The sequence below is a fragment of the Bacillus rossius genome, chromosome 7, assembly GCF_032445375.1.
Source record: "Bacillus rossius redtenbacheri isolate Brsri chromosome 7, Brsri_v3, whole genome shotgun sequence".
Classification (NCBI taxonomy): domain Eukaryota; kingdom Metazoa; phylum Arthropoda; class Insecta; order Phasmatodea; family Bacillidae; genus Bacillus; species Bacillus rossius.
Genome location: NC_086335.1, coordinates 71,640,187 through 71,657,782, shown reverse-complemented (window position 1 = coordinate 71,657,782; position 17,596 = coordinate 71,640,187). Strand labels below are relative to the sequence as shown.

Genomic DNA, 17,596 nt, shown 5'->3' with positions numbered 1-17,596 from the left:
AATAAACTATTCAATATGATCCAACATATTATATTTAATTTTTTAGTTGTGATGAACGTAAAAATCTCTCACAAGAGGAGAATTGATCAATGTTGCCAAACGCGTGACATTCGAAACGATACAAATACTGTTTTTAAGAAAGAAACCGAAAGACGCCAACTTGGTTTCAAATATTTTGTGTTCAGTTTTTAATATTTTGCAGTTGGTCAACATGTATGATCCAAGGTAAATTACGGAACATGAGAGGTTTTTTAAAAAGTGGACATGGTAATTGTTTACTGTAAATATTATGACATAAAATCATTATACTTGCATTATGACTGTTCTGAAACTACCCGAAACGCATAAAAGCAGCTAGGTTGAGTTCAGTTCAGTTAGGTTATTAACAACAAAACAACAATTAAATTACACAATCAGGTCAGATTCTTGAATACAATAATTACTTACGACAATTCTAGCAAGTAATTATCTACTTTGGTTTTTATTTATTATCAGAAGACACATTACATTTTTCAATTTTTCAATTTAAAAAAATACGTTTTTAACTGTTTAAATATATTTATTTTTCTGTAATTAATTGTTTAATTTTGCGAAAAATATTAAAATCAAAGTGTTAAAAAAAATTATCCTAGCTGGTATCGAACACGAGCCCGCATATTATGTTACCACTTCACTTCATCACGCTGCTGACTTATCAGTTAAGAAAAAAATATTGGTTAAATAGTATCTTCGTTAGATTAAAACTTTAACTGACAATTGCGGCAAAGTTACAAGTTATTGCAATGTGTTCAAACCCTACAAAGCTTCCAAATAAATTAGAAACCCTAAACTTTACCCGACGTTTAAAACGTCTTTGATATAAAACTCGCACTTAACACCATTTTCAACGAAGGGTCCCACGACTACTAGCGCCGTTAGTTCGCGGGCCGCCGCCAGCTTCACTAACCGCGGACGGAGAATGAAGGCAATCTTACAGCGTGATGGTTTAAATACAATATGTCGGTTACCTCAATACTCGATCATCTATCAGTCTGCACTATAGAGTATATAATTCTACGAAATAATTTACTCCATAGAAAATACAAGCTTTAACTCTGTTTCTTGACTATCACTACCAATGCAGTTTAAATAAAGGTTAAAACCCAAAGTGTAGAGGGGTGACCTTTATAAGTAGCAAAATTATGACTAAATGTTACGATGCTCGTGAGTTCCTGAACCAGCCAATAATGTGCCGTGACAGGAGACATGTGTTGAAGTGAGTGATACCGAGCCACGAGGCCACACGGCAGGTGAGGGCCAGCAGGGCGACTGGTGTTGCAGACGAGGTGCGGGAGGCCCAGCACGAGACTGATGACGAGGGCATCGAGCGAGACTCGGGAGACAGCGACGAGGAGAGCTCGCAGTACTGCACCCTGGACACCGTCATAGAGGTGAGCCCTCTGGCCCTGCTTCCTCCTTGGCGTGCTCTCTGTTCCTCTCTGACTGCCTCTTTGCCCCTTTCTCTCTAGCCCTGTTTCCTCCTTGGCGTGCTCTCTGTTCCTCTTTGACTGCCTCTTTGCCCCTTTCTCTCTGTCCCTGTTTCCTCCTTGGCGTGCTCTCTGTCCTCTTTGACTGCCTCTTTGCCCCTTTCTCTCTGGCCCAGTTCCTCCTTGGCGTGCTCTCTGTCCTCTTTGACTGCCTCTTTGCCCCTTTCTCTCTGGCCCTGTTCCTCCTTGGCGTGCTCTATGTCCTCTTTGACTGCCTCTTTGCCCCTTTCTCTCTGGCCCTGTTTCCTCCTTGGCATGCTCTCTGTCCTCTTTGACTGCCTCTTTGCCCCTTTCTCTCTGGCCCTGTTTCCTCCTTGGCGTGCTCTCTGTTCCTCTTTGACTGCCTCTTTGCCCCTTTCTCTCTGTCCCTGTTTCCTCCTTGGCGTGCTCTCTGTCCTCTTTGACTGCCTCTTTGCCCCTTTCTCTCTGGCCCTGTTCCTCCTTGGCGTGCTCTCTGTCCTCTTTGACTGCCTCTTTGCCCCTTTCTCTCTGGCCCTGTTTCCTCCTTGGCATGCTCTCTGTCCTCTTTGACTGCCTCTTTGCCCCTTTCTCTCTGGCCCTGTTTCCTCCTTGGCATGCTCTCTGTCCTCTTTGACTGCCTCTTTGCACCTTTCTCTCTGGCCCTGTTCCTCCTTGGCGTGCTCTCTGTCCTCTTTGACTGCCTCTTTGCCCCTTTCTCTCTGGCCCTGTTTCCTCCTTGGCATGCTCTCTGTCCTCTTTGACTGCCTCTTTGCACCTTTCTCTCTGGCCCTGTTCCTCCTTGGCGTGCTCTCTGTTCCTCTCTGACTGCCTCTTTGCCCCTTTCTCTCTGGCCCTGTTTCCTCCTTGGCATGCTCTCTGTCCTCTTTGACTGCCTCTTTGCCCCTTTCTCTCTGGCCCTGTTTCCTCCTTGGCATGCTCTCTGTTCCTCTTTGACTGCCTCTTTGCCCCTTTCTCTCTGTCCCTGTTTCCTCCTTGGCATGCTCTCTGTTCCTCTCTGACTGCCTCTTTGCCCCTTTCTCTCTGGCCCTGTTTCCTCCTTGGCATGCTCTCTGTCCTCTTTGACTGCCTCTTTGCACCTTTCTCTCTGGCCCTGTTCCTCCTTGGCGTGCTCTCTGTTCCTCTCAGACTGCCTCTTTGCCCCTTTCTCTCTGGCCCTGTTTCCTCCTTGGCATGCTCTCTGTCCTCTTTGACTGCCTCTTTGCCCCTTTCTCTCTGGCCCTGTTTCCTCCTTGGCATGCTCTCTGTCCTCTTTGACTGCCTCTTTGCACCTTTCTCTCTGGCCCTGTTCCTCCTTGGCGTGCTCTCTGTTCCTCTCTGACTGCCTCTTTGCCCCTTTCTCTCTGGCCCTGTTTCCTCCTTGGCATGCTCTCTGTCCTCTTTGACTGCCTCTTTGCCCCTTTCTCTCTGGCCCTGTTTCCTCCTTGGCATGCTCTCTGTCCTCTTTGACTGCCTCTTTGCCCCTTTCTCTCTGGCCCTGTTTCCTCCTTGGCGTGCTCTCTGTCCTCTTTGACTGCCTCTTTGCCCCTTTCTCTCTGGCCCTGCTTCCTCCTTGGCGTGCTCTCTGTTCCTCTCTGACTGCCTCTTTGCCCCTTTCTCTCTGGCCCTGTTTCCTCCTTGGCATGCTCTCTGTCCTCTTTGACTGCCTCTTTGCCCCTTTCTCTCTGGCCCTGTTTCCTCCTTGGCATGCTCTCTGTCCTCTTTGACTGCCTCTTTGCCCCTTTCTCTCTGGCCCTGTTTCCTCCTTGGCATGCTCTCTGTCCTCTTTGACTGCCTCTTTGCACCTTTCTCTCTGGCCCTGTTCCTCCTTGGCGTGCTCTCTGTCCTCTTTGACTGCCTCTTTGCCCCTTTCTCTCTGGCCCTGTTTCCTCCTTGGCATGCTCTCTGTCCTCTTTGACTGCCTCTTTGCACCTTTCTCTCTGGCCCTGTTCCTCCTTGGCGTGCTCTCTGTCCTCTTTGACTGCCTCTTTGCCCCTTTCTCTCTGGCCCTGTTCCTCCTTGGCATGCTCTCTGTCCTCTTTGACTGCCTCTTTGCCCCTTTCTCTGGCCCTGTTTCCTCCTTGGCATGCTCTCTGTTCCTCTTTGACTGCCTCTTTGCCCCTTTCTCTCTGTCCCTGTTTCCTCCTTGGCGTGCTCTCTGTTCCTCTTTGACTGCCTCTTTGCCCCTTTCTCTCTGGCCCTGTTTCCTCCTTGGCATGCTCTCTGTTCCTCTTTGACTGCCTCTTTGCCCCTTTCTCTCTGGCCCTGTTTCCTCCTTGGCATGCTCTCTGTTCCTCTCTGACTGCCTCTTTGCCCCTTTCTCTCTGGCCCTGTTCCTCCTTGGCGTGCTCTCTGTCCTCTTTGACTGCCTCTTTGCCCCTTTCTCTCTGTCCCTGTTTCCTCCTTGGCATGCTCTCTGTTCCTCTTTGACTGCCTCTTTGCCCCTTTCTCTCTGGCCCTGTTTCCTCCTTGGCATGCTCTCTGTTCCTCTTTGACTGCCTCTTTGCCCCTTTCTCTCTGTCCCTGTTTCCTCCTTGGCGTGCTCTCTGTTCCTCTTTGACTGCCTTTGCCCCTTTCTCTCTGGCCCTGTTTCCTCCTTGGCATGCTCTCTGTCCTCTTTGACTGCCTCTTTGCCCCTTTCTCTCTGGCCCTGTTTCCTCCTTGGCATGCTCTCTGTTCCTCTCTGACTGCCTCTTTGCCCCTTTCTCTCTGTCCCTGTTTCCTCCTTGGCATGCTCTCTGTTCCTCTCTGACTGCCTCTTTGCCCCTTTCTCTCTGTCCCTGTTTCCTCCTTGGCATGCTCTCTGTTCCTCTCTGACTGCCTCTTTGCCCCTTTCTCTCTGTCCCTGTTTCCTCCTTGGCATGCTCTCTGTTCCTCTCTGACTGCCTCTTTGCCCCTTTCTCTCTGGCCCTGTTTCCTCCTTGGCATGCTCTCTGTTCCTCTTTGACTGCCTCTTTGCCCCTTTCTCTCTGTCCCTGTTTCCTCCTTGGCGTGCTCTCTGTTCCTCTTTGACTGCCTCTTTGCCCCTTTCTGTCTGGCCCTGTTTCCTCCTTGGCATGCTCTCTGTTCCTCTTTGACTGCCTCTTTGCCCCTTTCTCTCTGGCCCTGTTTCCTCCTTGGCATGCTCTCTGTTCCTCTTTGACTGCCTCTTTGCCCCTTTCTCTCTGTCCCTGTTTCCTCCTTGGCGTGCTCTCTGTTCCTCTTTGACTGCCTCTTTGCCCCTTTCTGTCTGGCCCTGTTTCCTCCTTGGCATGCTCTCTGTTCCTCTTTGACTGCCTCTTTGCCCCTTTCTCTCTGTCCCTGTTTCCTCCTTGGCATGCTCTCTGTTCCTCTTTGACTGCCTCTTTGCCCCTTTCTCTCTGTCCCTGTTTCCTCCTTGGCATGCTCTCTGTTCCTCTCTGACTGCCTCTTTGCCCCTTTCTCTCTGGCCCTGTTTCCTCCTTGGCATGCTCTCTGTTCCTCTTTGACTGCCTCTTTGCCCCTTTCTCTCTGTCCCTGTTTCCTCCTTGGCGTGCTCTCTGTTCCTCTTTGACTGCCTCTTTGCCCCTTTCTCTCTGGCCCTGTTTCCTCCTTGGCATGCTCTCTGTTCCTCTTTGACTGTTTCTTTGCCCCTTTCTCTCTGTCCCTGTTTCCTCCTTGGCGTGCTCTCTGTTCCTCTTTGACTGCCTCTTTGCCCCTTTCTCTCTGTCCCTGTTTCCTCCTTGGCGTGCTCTCTGTTCCTCTTTGACTGCCTCTTTGCCCCTTTCTCTCTGTCCCTGTTTCCTCCTTGGCGTGCTCTCTGTTCCTCTCTGACTGCCTCTTTGCCCCTTTCTCTCTGGCCCTGTTTCCTCCTTGGCATGCTTTCTGTTCCTCTTTGACTGCCTCTTTGCCCCTTTCTCTCTGTCCCTGTTTCCTCCTTGGCGTGCTCTCTGTTCCTCTTTGACTGCCTCTTTGCCCCTTTCTCTCTAGCCCTGTTTCCTCCTTGGCATGCTCTCTGTTCCTCTTTGACTGCCTCTTTGCCCCTTTCTCTCTGTCCCTGTTTCCTCCTTGGCGTGCTCTCTGTTCCTCTTTGACTGCCTCTTTGCCCCTTTCTCTCTGTCCCTGTTTCCTCCTTGGCGTGCTCTCTGTTCCTCTTTGACTGCCTCTTTGCCCCTTTTCTCTCTGTCCCTGTTTCCTCCTTGGCGTGCTCTCTGTTTGTCTCTGACTGCCTCTTTGCCCCTTTCTCTCTGGCCCTGTTTCCTCCTTGGCGTGCTCTCTGTTCCTCTTTGACTGCCTCTTTGCCCCTTTCTGTCTGGCCCTGCTTCCTCCTTGGCATGCTCTCTGTTCCTCTTTGACTGCCTCTTTGCCCCTTTCTCTCTGTCCCTGTTTCCTCCTTGGCATGCTCTCTGTTCCTCTTCGACTGCCTCTTTGCCCCTTTCTCTCTGTCCCTGTTTCCTCCTTGGCATGCTCTCTGTTCCTCTTTGACTGCCTCTTTGCCCCTTTCTCTCTGTCCCTGTTTCCTCCTTGGCATGCTCTCTGTTCCTCTTTGACTGCCTCTTTGCCCCTTTCTCTCTGTCCCTGTTTCCTCCTTGGCATGCTCTCTGTCCTCTTTGACTGCCTCTTTGCCCCTTTCTCTCTGTCCCTGTTTCCTCCTTGGCATGCTCTCTGTTCCTCTCTGACTGCCTCTTTGCCCCTTTCTCTCTGGCCCTGTTTCCTCCTTGGCATGCTCTCTGTTCCTCTTCGACTGCCTCTTTGCCCCTTTCTCTCTGTCCCTGTTTCCTCCTTGGCATGCTCTCTGTTCCTCTTTGACTGCCTCTTTGCCCCTTTCTCTCTGGCCCTGTTTCCTCCTTGGCGTGCTCTCTGTTCCTCTTTGACTGCCTCTTTGCCCCTTTCTCTCTGGCCCTGTTTCCTCCTTGTAATGCTCTCTGTTCCTCTTTGACTGCCTCTTTGCCCCTTTCTCTCTGTCCCTGTTCCTCCTTGGCGTGCTCTCTGTTCCTCTTTGACTGCCTCTTTGCCCCTTTCTCTCTGTCCCTGTTTCCTCCTTGGCATGCTCTCTGTTCCTCTTTGACTGCCTCTTTGCCCCTTTCTCTCTGTCCCTGTTTCCTCCTTGGCATGCTCTCTGTTCCTCTCTGACTGCCTCTTTGCCCCTTTCTCTCTGGCCCTGTTTCCTCCTTGGCATGCTCTCTGTTCCTCTTTGACTGCCTCTTTGCCCCTTTCTCTCTGTCCCTGTTTCCTCCTTGGCGTGCTCTCTGTTCCTCTTTGACTGCCTCTTTGCCCCTTTCTCTCTGGCCCTGTTTCCTCCTTGGCATGCTCTCTGTTCCTCTTTGACTGCCTCTTTGCCCCTTTCTCTCTGTCCCTGTTTCCTCCTTGGCGTGCTCTCTGTTCCTCTTTGACTGCCTCTTTGCCCCTTTCTCTCTGGCCCTGTTTCCTCCTTGGCATGCTCTCTGTTCCTCTTTGACTGCCTCTTTGCCCCTTTCTCTCTGTCCCTGTTTCCTCCTTGGCGTGCTCTCTGTTCCTCTTTGACTGCCTCTTTGCCCCTTTCTCTCTGTCCCTGTTTCCTCCTTGGCGTGCTCTCTGTTCCTCTTTGACTGCCTCTTTGCCCCTTTCTCTCTGTCCCTGTTTCCTCCTTGGCTTGCTCTCTGTTCCTCTCTGACTGCCTCTTTGCCCCTTTCTCTCTGGCCCTGTTTCCTCCTTGGCATGCTCTCTGTTCCTCTTTGACTGCCTCTTTGCCCCTTTCTGTCTGGCCCTGCTTCCTCCTTGGCATGCTCTCTGTTCCTCTTTGACTGCCTCTTTGCCCCTTTCTCTCTGGCCCTGTTTCCTCCTTGGCGTGCTCTCTGTTCCTCTTTGACTGCCTCTTTGCCCCTTTCTGTCTGGCCCTGCTTCCTCCTTGGCATGCTCTCTGTTCCTCTTTGACTGCCTCTTTGCCCCTTTCTCTCTGTCCCTGTTTCCTCCTTGGCATGCTCTCTGTTCCTCTTCGACTGTCTCTTTGCCCCTTTCTCTCTGTCCCTGTTTCCTCCTTGGCATGCTCTCTGTTCCTCTTTGACTGCCTCTTTGCCCCTTTCTCTCTGTCCCTGTTTCCTCCTTGGCATGCTCTCTGTTCCTCTTTGACTGCCTCTTTGCCCCTTTCTCTCTGTCCCTGTTTCCTCCTTGGCATGCTCTCTGTCCTCTTTGACTGCCTCTTTGCCCCTTTCTCTCTGTCCCTGTTTCCTCCTTGGCATGCTCTCTGTTCCTCTCTGACTGCCTCTTTGCCCCTTTCTCTCTGGCCCTGTTTCCTCCTTGGCATGCTCTCTGTTCCTCTTCGACTGCCTCTTTGCCCCTTTCTCTCTGTCCCTGTTTCCTCCTTGGCATGCTCTCTGTTCCTCTTTGACTGCCTCTTTGCCCCTTTCTCTCTGGCCCTGTTTCCTCCTTGGCGTGCTCTCTGTTCCTCTTTGACTTCCTCTTTGCCCTTTTCTCTCTGGCCCTGTTTCCTCCTTGGCATGCTCTCTGTTCCTCTTTGACTGCCTCTTTGCCCCTTTCTCTCTGTCCCTGTTCCTCCTTGGCGTGCTCTCTGTTCCTCTTTGACTGCCTCTTTGCCCCTTTCTCTCTGGCCCTGTTTCCTCCTTGGCATGCTCTCTGTTCCTCTTTGACTGCCTCTTTGCCCCTTTCTCTCTGGCCCTGTTTCCTCCTTGGCGTGCTCTCTGTTCCTCTTTGACTGCCTCTTTGCCCCTTTCTCTCTGGCCCTGTTCCTGCGCCCACCAGGGCGAGGACAAGCCAGCTCCACGCTGCAGTGCCTGTAACTTTTATAAAAACCCTCTTAATATAGTCTGAATAAACGAACGTTTATATAAGCACAATAAAATGATTCTTTTTAAAACTTTCAGAAAATACATTTAAAAATTTTAATTTTTTTATAGGGAAAAACTCCTTTTTTATCAATATTATTGCTCTAATTTAAGGGGGAATGAACAAATATTCAAACAATAGTACTGTCATATAAATCAGTCTACTTTGTTAAATTACTGCTGGCAGAATTCAAGGCTTTATAGTTCAGCAAAAAAAAAAAAAATCTTTCTCTGAAAGTTGAGAGTGGATGTGGAAGGCAGCGGCAATGCCCCAGAGAGGGTTCCTGTCTTCTGTATCGTCGAAGTCTCCAGCGGGCCGACCCGGGTGCGCATGTCGGAAGTGCACGCGGAGCGAGAGATTGCGCCGTGTCAGCCAATCTGAGCAGCGCGTGACGTCACCAAGCCACGCCCGCGCCAACCAATTGTACCGTAGCTTAGCAAAATGTTTTCATAGCAGCTGTATATCGAGTTTTAACGAGTTTCTCAGAATTGTCTCAATAAAATTATTCTTTTCGAGGCTTGCCATTGTAAGCATTCAGAAGAAAAAAACCATTTATTTTGCTTATAATTGGTTATATGATTTATTTATTTATTTATATTATTAATACTGCGGGTCGAGCGTTCGTCATCTGCCCGACGCGATGAGCGCGCGACGTGCGTGCGTGCGTGCGTGGCGACATGGGCGTGACTTAGAGACGTCATGCGCTTCTCCGATTGGCTGACACGGCGCAATCTCTCTTTCCGCGTTCACTTCCGAAATACGCGACCCGCGTCTGACGCCTTTTCGCGCTCTCTCGCTGGAAGCTGTCCCCACTCGCTCTCGGAGTACCGTGTGCGGGCCTGTTGCATACACGGCGTGTCGCCACCCGCTCAGTCTGCTCTCTCGAACACAAGTAACTGTTGATGTAGGCTTTCATTTGCTGCGAACTGCTCTGGGTCGAACTACCACCTGCGCAGCGAAGGGAACAACTTCCGAAAACACTTATAAAAATCATCAATACACTTAGAAAAACATGTTGGCGAATTATTTTTGTACAACTATAAGAAAGTTTTCGATGGTGTTGAGCAAATGGGGTCTATTTCGAGGGAACAATATTGTTCTGCGTGTCGGTTGAAGCTACGCGAACTTAGATCAATTTCCGTTCGTGATATTAACTATCAAGTGGGTAGGTGTAGTGTAGGTACTACAGTTGGCTATCTGCTACCAGTGCTATGATTTACATGATTTGTGATATGGTTGTTTATATTTTCAGGGTCAGTGTAATGAATCACCCAACAATTACAATTTCAAAAGAAACCTTAAAGCAGGGTATATAATTTATGACTCATAAAAATTGGCTTCCTGAGTTAGTGGTCATCCTTGAATTGGGAGTAGGTGTAAATCTGGTTTTTCCTCTTTGCAAGGTCGGGCATGGGCAGTGTAGGCGCTGAAGAGTGACGAGTGTGTTGTTGTTGTGGCAGCACTGCATGAACCACCTGGCGGCGTCCACGCCCCAGGAGGCTGACGCGCACTACCGCGCCGTGTGCCGCGCGCTGGTGGCGGAGGCCCTGGAGCTGTCCTCCTTCCTCGACAAGGTGTCCCAGGGCACGAGCTGCAGCAGTGTGTTGTGTTGGCAGCACTGCATGAACCACCTGGCGGCGTCCACGCCCCAGGAGGCTGACGCGCACTACCGCGCCGTGTGCCGGGCGCTGGTGGCGGAGGCCCTGGAGCTGTCCTCCTTCCTCGACAAGGTGTCCCAGGGCACGCACGAGCTGCAGCAGTGTGTTGTGTTGGCAGCACTGCATGAACCACCTGGCGGCGTCCACGCCCCAGGAGGCTGACGCGCACTACCGCGCCGTGTGCCGGGCGCTGGTGGCGGAGGCCCTGGAGCTGTCCTCCTTCCTCGACAAGGTGTCCCAGGGCACGAGCTGCAGCAGTGTGTTGTGTTGGCAGCACTGCATGAACCACCTGGCGGCGTCCACGCCCCAGGAGGCTGACGCGCACTACCGCGCCGTGTGCCGGGCGCTGGTGGCGGAGGCCCTGGAGCTGTCCTCCTTCCTCGACAAGGTGTCCCAGGGCACGCACGAGCTGCAGCAGTGTGTTGTGTTGGCAGCACTGCATGAACCACCTGGCGGCGTCCACGCCCCAGGAGGCTGACGCGCACTACCGCGCCGTGTGCCGCGCGCTGGTGGCGGAGGCCCTGGAGCTGTCCTCCTTCCTCGACAAGGTGTCCCAGGGCACGAGCTGCAGCAGTGTGTTGTGTTGGCAGCACTGCATGAACCACCTGGCGGCGTCCACGCCCCAGGAGGCTGACGCGCACTACCGCGCCGTGTGCCGCGCGCTGGTGGCGGAGGCCCTGGAGCTGTCCTCCTTCCTCGACAAGGTGTCCCAGGGCACGCACGAGCTGCAGCAGTGTGTTGTGTTGGCAGCACTGCATGAACCACCTGGCGGCGTCCACGCCCCAGGAGGCTGACGCGCACTACCGCGCCGTGTGCCGGGCGCTGGTGGCGGAGGCCCTGGAGCTGTCCTCCTTCCTCGACAAGGTGTCCCAGGGCACGCACGAGCTGCAGCAGTGTGTTGTGTTGGCAGCACTGCATGAACCACCTGGCGGCGTCCACGCCCCAGGAGGCTGACGCGCACTACCGCGCCGTGTGCCGCGCGCTGGTGGCGGAGGCCCTGGAGCTGTCCTCCTTCCTCGACAAGGTGTCCCAGGGCACGAGCTGCAGCAGTGTGTTGTGTTGGCAGCACTGCATGAACCACCTGGCGGCGTCCACGCCCCAGGAGGCTGACGCCCACTACCGCGCCGTGTGCCGCGCGCTGGTGGCGGAGGCCCTGGAGCTGTCCTCCTTCCTCGACAAGGTGTCCCAGGGCACGCACGAGCTGCAGCAGCAGGCCGCCGCCCACTCCAAGGACCTGGACCAGCTCAAGTTCACGGACTGGGTGAGTGTCCTGCCCCGAGGTCCGTCTGCTCCGAGGTTGTGTCGTCACGTCGCACTCCACGCAGTGCCCCATTTCTCTTTGGCGGAACGTTTTCCCGAAACAAGATAAAATCTTTAAATTCTCTGGTTTTGCGGAACCCAACAAACTTACAACCAGAGTTAAGTAGCCTTGAAATGAGTCAAGGACACACGTACATCTTCTCGCCACGCCAAGGCGGCCTGGCCTGTGTTACGTGCGGCATTCGTTCCCAGCGTCTCTGGCGCTTTTTTGACTCCGTTGGCTGGAGGTATGGCGTGTTTAGAGTGTGAAAGTAGAATTTTTGACATTTTCGCACGTAACCTTTTTCCTTGGAAATGCTTAAATTAGATGTAGAAAAGCATTTCACCGGCTCCCGACTGTTGGAGTCTAGTCTCGTTGCATTGTAGATTGTTCAGTGATTGGTCTGTGAGATACAGCGGGCAACATTTAAGCAACATTTCCTCAAAAAATGCGCAAACCAAGTGAGAATTCGGTTTATCAGTTTGAACTCAGTGCCCTCTCACAGTGGCCTAGTAGCAAGTGCGTGAGCTGACGAGGGGCACTCCTGCGCAGTGCTGCGTGATGCAGCTGACAGCTGGCGCAGTTTACCAGCAATGTCTCGGTCACAGGCCAAGGATACCTAAATGTCTTGTTTCACGGGCAAGCCAGAAACATAATCTCATAACTGGCCTATGTATGCAAAAGAAACATGGCTCATATTTGAGGAAATATGTCCCACCGCCTTGGACAGGACGCGGCAGGGTCGGTCGTCTCTGTCGACACTCCACGCAACGTCAAATGGTAATTCGCAGTTCCGGTGTCGAGCGAGGTGACATTGCCGTGAGACCATGGACTCGCATTGGAGAGAGGACCAGATCCGTCAGCCCAGAGTTTGGGTTTCCACGGCTTCCCGAAGTCATACGAACTGTAGTACATTTTAAGCAAGAAAAAGAGTCGTTTTAAGCGATGAACACACACGAGACCATGTGACCCCGGGGCGCCGATACTTGCGTCGTGAAGCGAGGGCAGTTGTTCACCCCTCATTCTATATGGCACGGTTGCTGAATCTAGCAACTCCAATTTTTCACTCGTGCTTGCACTCGGCAGGCATAACTAGTTCTAGTTTATGGTGTTTAGATCTGACCCAAAGCATAGCTCGGTGTCGCTGGGCGCGCCTCGGACAGCCGGCGGGGCAGGAAGCAGCAGTCCCGGGGCTCAGCTGCCGCAGAGGGGCCGGTCAGAGATGCCCACCAGAAGCACGGTCTGAAGCGTGTGGAGGGTGGCCTAGTGTGGGGGGCTGAGCCAGAACCACTCTGCTGGTCGCGAGCACAGGTGGGGAAAGTCACGGACCAGGAAGTGGGAGTTGGCCACCCCGAGTGGGCGATCTTCAGCCGAGGCGCCCGGAAGGGCACCCCCAGAGACCCGGCAACATCATAAATAATTTCTGCGGAGAAAGCGGCAGTAAATTCGCGGGGAACCGCGCGGCCGGCAGTTTTGCCGATAAACTCGTCAGGTTGATGGGGCCCGGGTGCCCGACCCGGCGCAGAGCGCTGCCGGGCTTTCTCCGCCGCCAGTGGGCGTGAGGGTCGTGGCAGGAGCCGAGGTCCTCAGGGCGTGAGGGTCGTGGCAGGAGCTGAGGTCCTCAGGGCGTGAGGGTCGTGGCAGGAGCTGAGGTCCTCAGGGCGTGAGGGTCGTGGCAGGAGCCGAGGTCCTCGGGGCGTGAGGGTCGTGGCAGGAGCTGAGGTCCTCGGGGCGTGAGGGTCGTGGCAGGAGCCGAGGTCCTCGGGGCGTGAGGGTCGTGGCAGGAGCTGAGGTCCTCGGGGCGTGAGGGTCGTGGCTGGAGCCGAGGTCCTCAGGGCGTGAGGGTCGTGGCAGGAGCCGAGGTCCTCAGGGCGTGAGGGTCGTGGCAGGAGCTGAGGTCCTCAGGGCGTGAGGGTCGTGGCAGGAGCTGAGGTCCTCGGGGCGTGAGGGTCGTGGCTGGAGCCGAGGTCCTCAGGGCGTGAGGGTCGTGGCAGGAGCTGAGGTCCTCAGGGCGTGAGGGTCGTGGCAGGAGCTGAGGTCCTCGGGGCGTGAGGGTCGTGGCTGGAGCCGAGGTCCTCAGGGCGTGAGGGTCGTGGCAGGAGCTGAGGTCCTCAGGGCGTGAGGGTCGTGGCAGGAGCCGAGGTCCTCAGGGCGTGAGGGTCGTGGCAGGAGCTGAGGTCCTCAGGGCGTGAGGGTCGTGGCAGGAGCTGAGGTCCTCGGGGCGTGAGGGTCGTGGCTGGAGCCGAGGTCCTCAGGGCGTGAGGGTCGTGGCAGGAGCTGAGGTCCTCAGGGCGTGAGGGTCGTGGCAGGAGCTGAGGTCCTCAGGGCGTGAGGGTCGTGGCAGGAGCTGAGGTCCTCGGGGCGTGAGGGTCGTGGCTGGAGCCGAGGTCCTCAGGGCGTGAGGGTCGTGGCAGGAGCCGAGGTCCTCAGGGCGTGAGGGTCGTGGCAGGAGCTGAGGTCCTCAGGGCGTGAGGGTCGTGGCTGGAGCCGAGGTCCTCAGGGCGTGAGGGTCGTGGCAGGAGCTGAGGTCCTCAGGGCGTGAGGGTCGTGGCAGGAGCTGAGGTCCTCAGGGCGTGAGGGTCGTGGCAGGAGCTGAGGTCCTCGGGGCGTGAGGGTCGTGGCAGGAGCTGAGGTCCTCGGGGCGTGAGGGTCGTGGCAGGAGCTGAGGTCCTCGGGGCGTGAGGGTCGTGGCAGGAGCTGAGGTCCTCGTGGCGTGAGGGTCGTGGCAGGAGCTGAGGTCCTCAGGGCGTGAGGGTCGTGGCAGGAGCTGAGGTCCTCAGGGCGTGAGGGTCGTGGCAGGAGCTGAGGTCCTCGTGGCGTGAGGGTCGTGGCAGGAGCTGAGGTCCTCAGGGCGTGAGGGTCGTGGCAGGAGCCGAGGTCCTCGGGGCGTGAGGGTCGTGGCAGGAGCTGAGGTCCTCGGGGCGTGAGGGTCGTGGCAGGAGCTGAGGTCCTCGGGGCGTGAGGGTCGTGGCAGGAGCTGAGGTCCTCGGGGCGTGAGGGTCGTGGCAGGAGCCGAGGTCCTCGGGGCGTGAGGGTCGTGGCAGGAGCCGAGGTCCTCAGGGCGTGAGGGTCGTGGCAGGAGCTGAGGTCCTCGGGGCGTGAGGGTCGTGGCTGGAGCCGAGGTCCTCAGGGCGTGAGGGTCGTGGCAGGAGCCGAGGTCCTCAGGGCGTGAGGGTCGTGGCAGGAGCTGAGGTCCTCAGGGCGTGAGGGTCGTGGCAGGAGCCGAGGTCCTCGGGGCGTGAGGGTCGTGGCAGGAGCCGAGGTCCTCAGGGCGTGAGGGTCGTGGCTGGAGCCGAGGTCCTCAGGGCGTGAGGGTCGTGGCTGGAGCCGAGGTCCTCAGGGCGTGAGGGTCGTGGCAGGAGCTGAGGTCCTCAGGGCGTGAGGGTCGTGGCAGGAGCTGAGGTCCTCGGGGCGTGAGGGTCGTGGCAGGAGCCGAGGTCCTCAGGGCGTGAGGGTCGTGGCAGGAGCTGAGGTCCTCGGGGCGTGAGGGTCGTGGCAGGAGCCGAGGTCCTCAGGGCGTGAGGGTCGTGGCAGGAGCTGAGGTCCTCGGGGCGTGAGGGTCGTGGCAGGAGCTGAGGTCCTCGGGGCGTGAGGGTCGTGGCTGGAGCCGAGGTCCTCAGGGCGTGAGGGTCGTGGCTGGAGCCGAGGTCCTCAGGGCGTGAGGGTCGTGGCAGGAGCCGAGGTCCTCAGGGCGTGAGGGTCGTGGCAGGAGCTGAGGTCCTCGTGGCGTGAGGGTCGTGGCAGGAGCTGAGGTCCTCGGGGCGTGAGGGTCGTGGCAGGAGCTGAGGTCCTCGGGGCGTGAGGGTCGTGGCAGGAGCCGAGGTCCTCGGGGCGTGAGGGTCGTGGCAGGAGCTGAGGTCCTCAGGGCGTGAGGGTCGTGGCAGGAGCCGAGGTCCTCGGGGCGTGAGGGTCGTGGCAGGAGCTGAGGTCCTCGGGGCGTGAGGGTCGTGGCAGGAGCTGAGGTCCTCGGGGCGTGAGGGTCGTGGCAGGAGCTGAGGTCCTCAGGGCGTGAGGGTCGTGGCAGGAGCTGAGGTCCTCAGGGCGTGAGGGTCGTGGCAGGAGCCGAGGTCCTCAGGGCGTGAGGGTCGTGGCAGGAGCTGAGGTCCTCAGGGCGTGAGGGTCGTGGCAGGAGCTGAGGTCCTCAGGGCGTGAGGGTCGTGGCAGGAGCTGAGGTCCTCAGGGCGTGAGGGTCGTGGCAGGAGCTGAGGTCCTCAGGGCGTGAGGGTCGTGGCAGGAGCTGAGGTCCTCGGGGCGTGAGGGTCGTGGCAGGAGCTGAGGTCCTCGGGGCGTGAGGGTCGTGGCAGGAGCCGAGGTCCTCAGGGCGTGAGGGTCGTGGCAGGAGCTGAGGTCCTCAGGGCGTGAGGGTCGTGGCAGGAGCTGAGGTCCTCGGGGCGTGAGGGTCGTGGCAGGAGCCGAGGTCCTCGGGGCGTGAGGGTCGTGGCAGGAGCCGAGGTCCTCAGGGCGTGAGGGTCGTGGCAGGAGCTGAGGTCCTCAGGGCGTGAGGGTCGTGGCAGGAGCTGAGGTCCTCGGGGCGTGAGGGTCGTGGCAGGAGCCGAGGTCCTCGGGGCGTGAGGGTCGTGGCAGGAGCTGAGGTCCTCAGGGCGTGAGGGTCGTGGCAGGAGCTGAGGTCCTCGGGGCGTGAGGGTCGTGGCAGGAGCCGAGGTCCTCGGGGCGTGAGGGTCGTGGCAGGAGCCGAGGTCCTCGGGGCGTGAGGGTCGTGGCAGGAGCTGAGGTCCTCAGGGCGTGAGGGTCGTGGCAGGAGCTGAGGTCCTCAGGGCGTGAGGGTCGTGGCAGGAGCCGAGGTCCTCAGGGCGTGAGGGTCGTGGCAGGAGCTGAGGTCCTCGGGGCGTGAGGGTCGTGGCAGGAGCCGAGGTCCTCGGGGCGTGAGGGTCGTGGCAGGAGCTGAGGTCCTCGGGGCGTGAGGGTCGTGGCAGGAGCTGAGGTCCTCAGGGCGTGAGGGTCGTGGCAGGAGCCGAGGTCCTCGGGGCGTGAGGGTCGTGGCAGGAGCCGAGGTCCTCGGGGCGTGAGGGTCGTGGCAGGAGCTGAGGTCCTCAGGGCGTGAGGGTCGTGGCAGGAGCTGAGGTCCTCAGGGCGTGAGGGTCCCTGATGGAGGCCAGGTCCCTTGGGGCAGAGCCCAGGAGGCCTTCACGCGTGCGAGACACCAACACCCCTCACGGGTTGTTCCCAGGTCTGCAGGCGTTCAACCATTGTGTGTGCGTGAACCTCGCTCTTACCCTCAGCATGTCATCATTTCAAACATGACGAACTTCCTATTTTGAAGATATGCATTTTGCCTTAAAGTTATCCACGATTGTAGATCCCCGATAAATGAAACTCTCAAAGCCTTTCAAACATCACGTACTGATAGAATATCCTTCTTTCATACACGCACATATTATCTTTAAACTTGTTCAAAAAATTAAATTACAAACTATCTAATGCAAGAGGTTTGTGAGAAGGATCGAATGCAGGTATTCTCCAGGGTTATTCTTACCAATGAGGTTCAGCCTGTCTCACTGACGAGCTGCCTGGTTGATTCAGAACCCGTTGTGTACACTGGGTAAATGCGGTCGTCTGCTAGGCTTGGACATGCCGTGTCTACTCGCTTCAGTCGGCGAGAAGAGCTAGATCTGCTCCTGCCTGGGACAAACAGCACAGCTTCACTGCTTGTCGTGTGTCCTGCTACCCCAAGTGCATTTGCTACTTCGCTTTACTTTACGTCTTCACGTTGTGTCCAAGCACACTTAGTGTGCCCATGTGTGACGTATGCCCACCAGACATACCAACATCCCTCCTTGTCCATCTCTCTGGCCCTGAGAGCGGACGAACAGCTACCGTCTTGAAGACCATGGTCCTCGACCATCTCCTGAGATGTGCTGTCATGGGGATCTCTGCCAGGACTGCCAGTGTCGGCCAGTGTCGGCCAGTGTCGGCCAGTGTCGGCCAGTGTCGGCCAGTGTCGGGATGTGGTCACGTGGTGGCCACGTGTGGGCTGAGCACACTCTGGCTCAGGCTGAGCTGAACACTGAACACAGTTTTAGAGAATCGTCCCTCTTCTTAAATTCAAAACACTAGCTTAAACATAGCCTGGTTAATATTAATGTTTATGACGTATGGATGAATTATTGAGGAAATTAAAATACTTAGAAAGACTTAAATTGTTCTTCTTTAGCTTCAGATTACCTATAGCAGTGCATGATGCCCATGCATTTTTGTTTGTTTTTGTTTCCTTAATCAGAACACGTTTTTTCTGTTGCGTGGTGTAAGAGAATTAAATACAGGTAGTGATATGAGCTTTGTTTAATTGGTAAGGAATTACTTGGTTATGCGAAGTTCATAATTTTTTACACTATGTGTCAAGTTACGTGCTGAAA

At 55.8% G+C, this 17,596-nt stretch overlaps 1 protein-coding gene across 4 annotated transcripts in view; it reads left to right on the top strand.

The window, feature by feature from the left end:
* LOC134534370 (protein spire) overlaps positions 1–17,596 on the top strand; it is a 105,810-nt gene that overhangs the window by 39,546 nt on the left and 48,668 nt on the right. For all 4 annotated transcript variants that reach the window (XM_063372824.1, XM_063372825.1, XM_063372823.1 and 1 more), the window contains exons 4-5: positions 1,321–1,430; positions 10,989–11,183. In XM_063372824.1, coding sequence (XP_063228894.1) covers positions 1,321–1,430; positions 10,989–11,183 — 305 coding nt within the window. The remainder of the gene's footprint in view (positions 1–1,320; positions 1,431–10,988; positions 11,184–17,596) is intronic.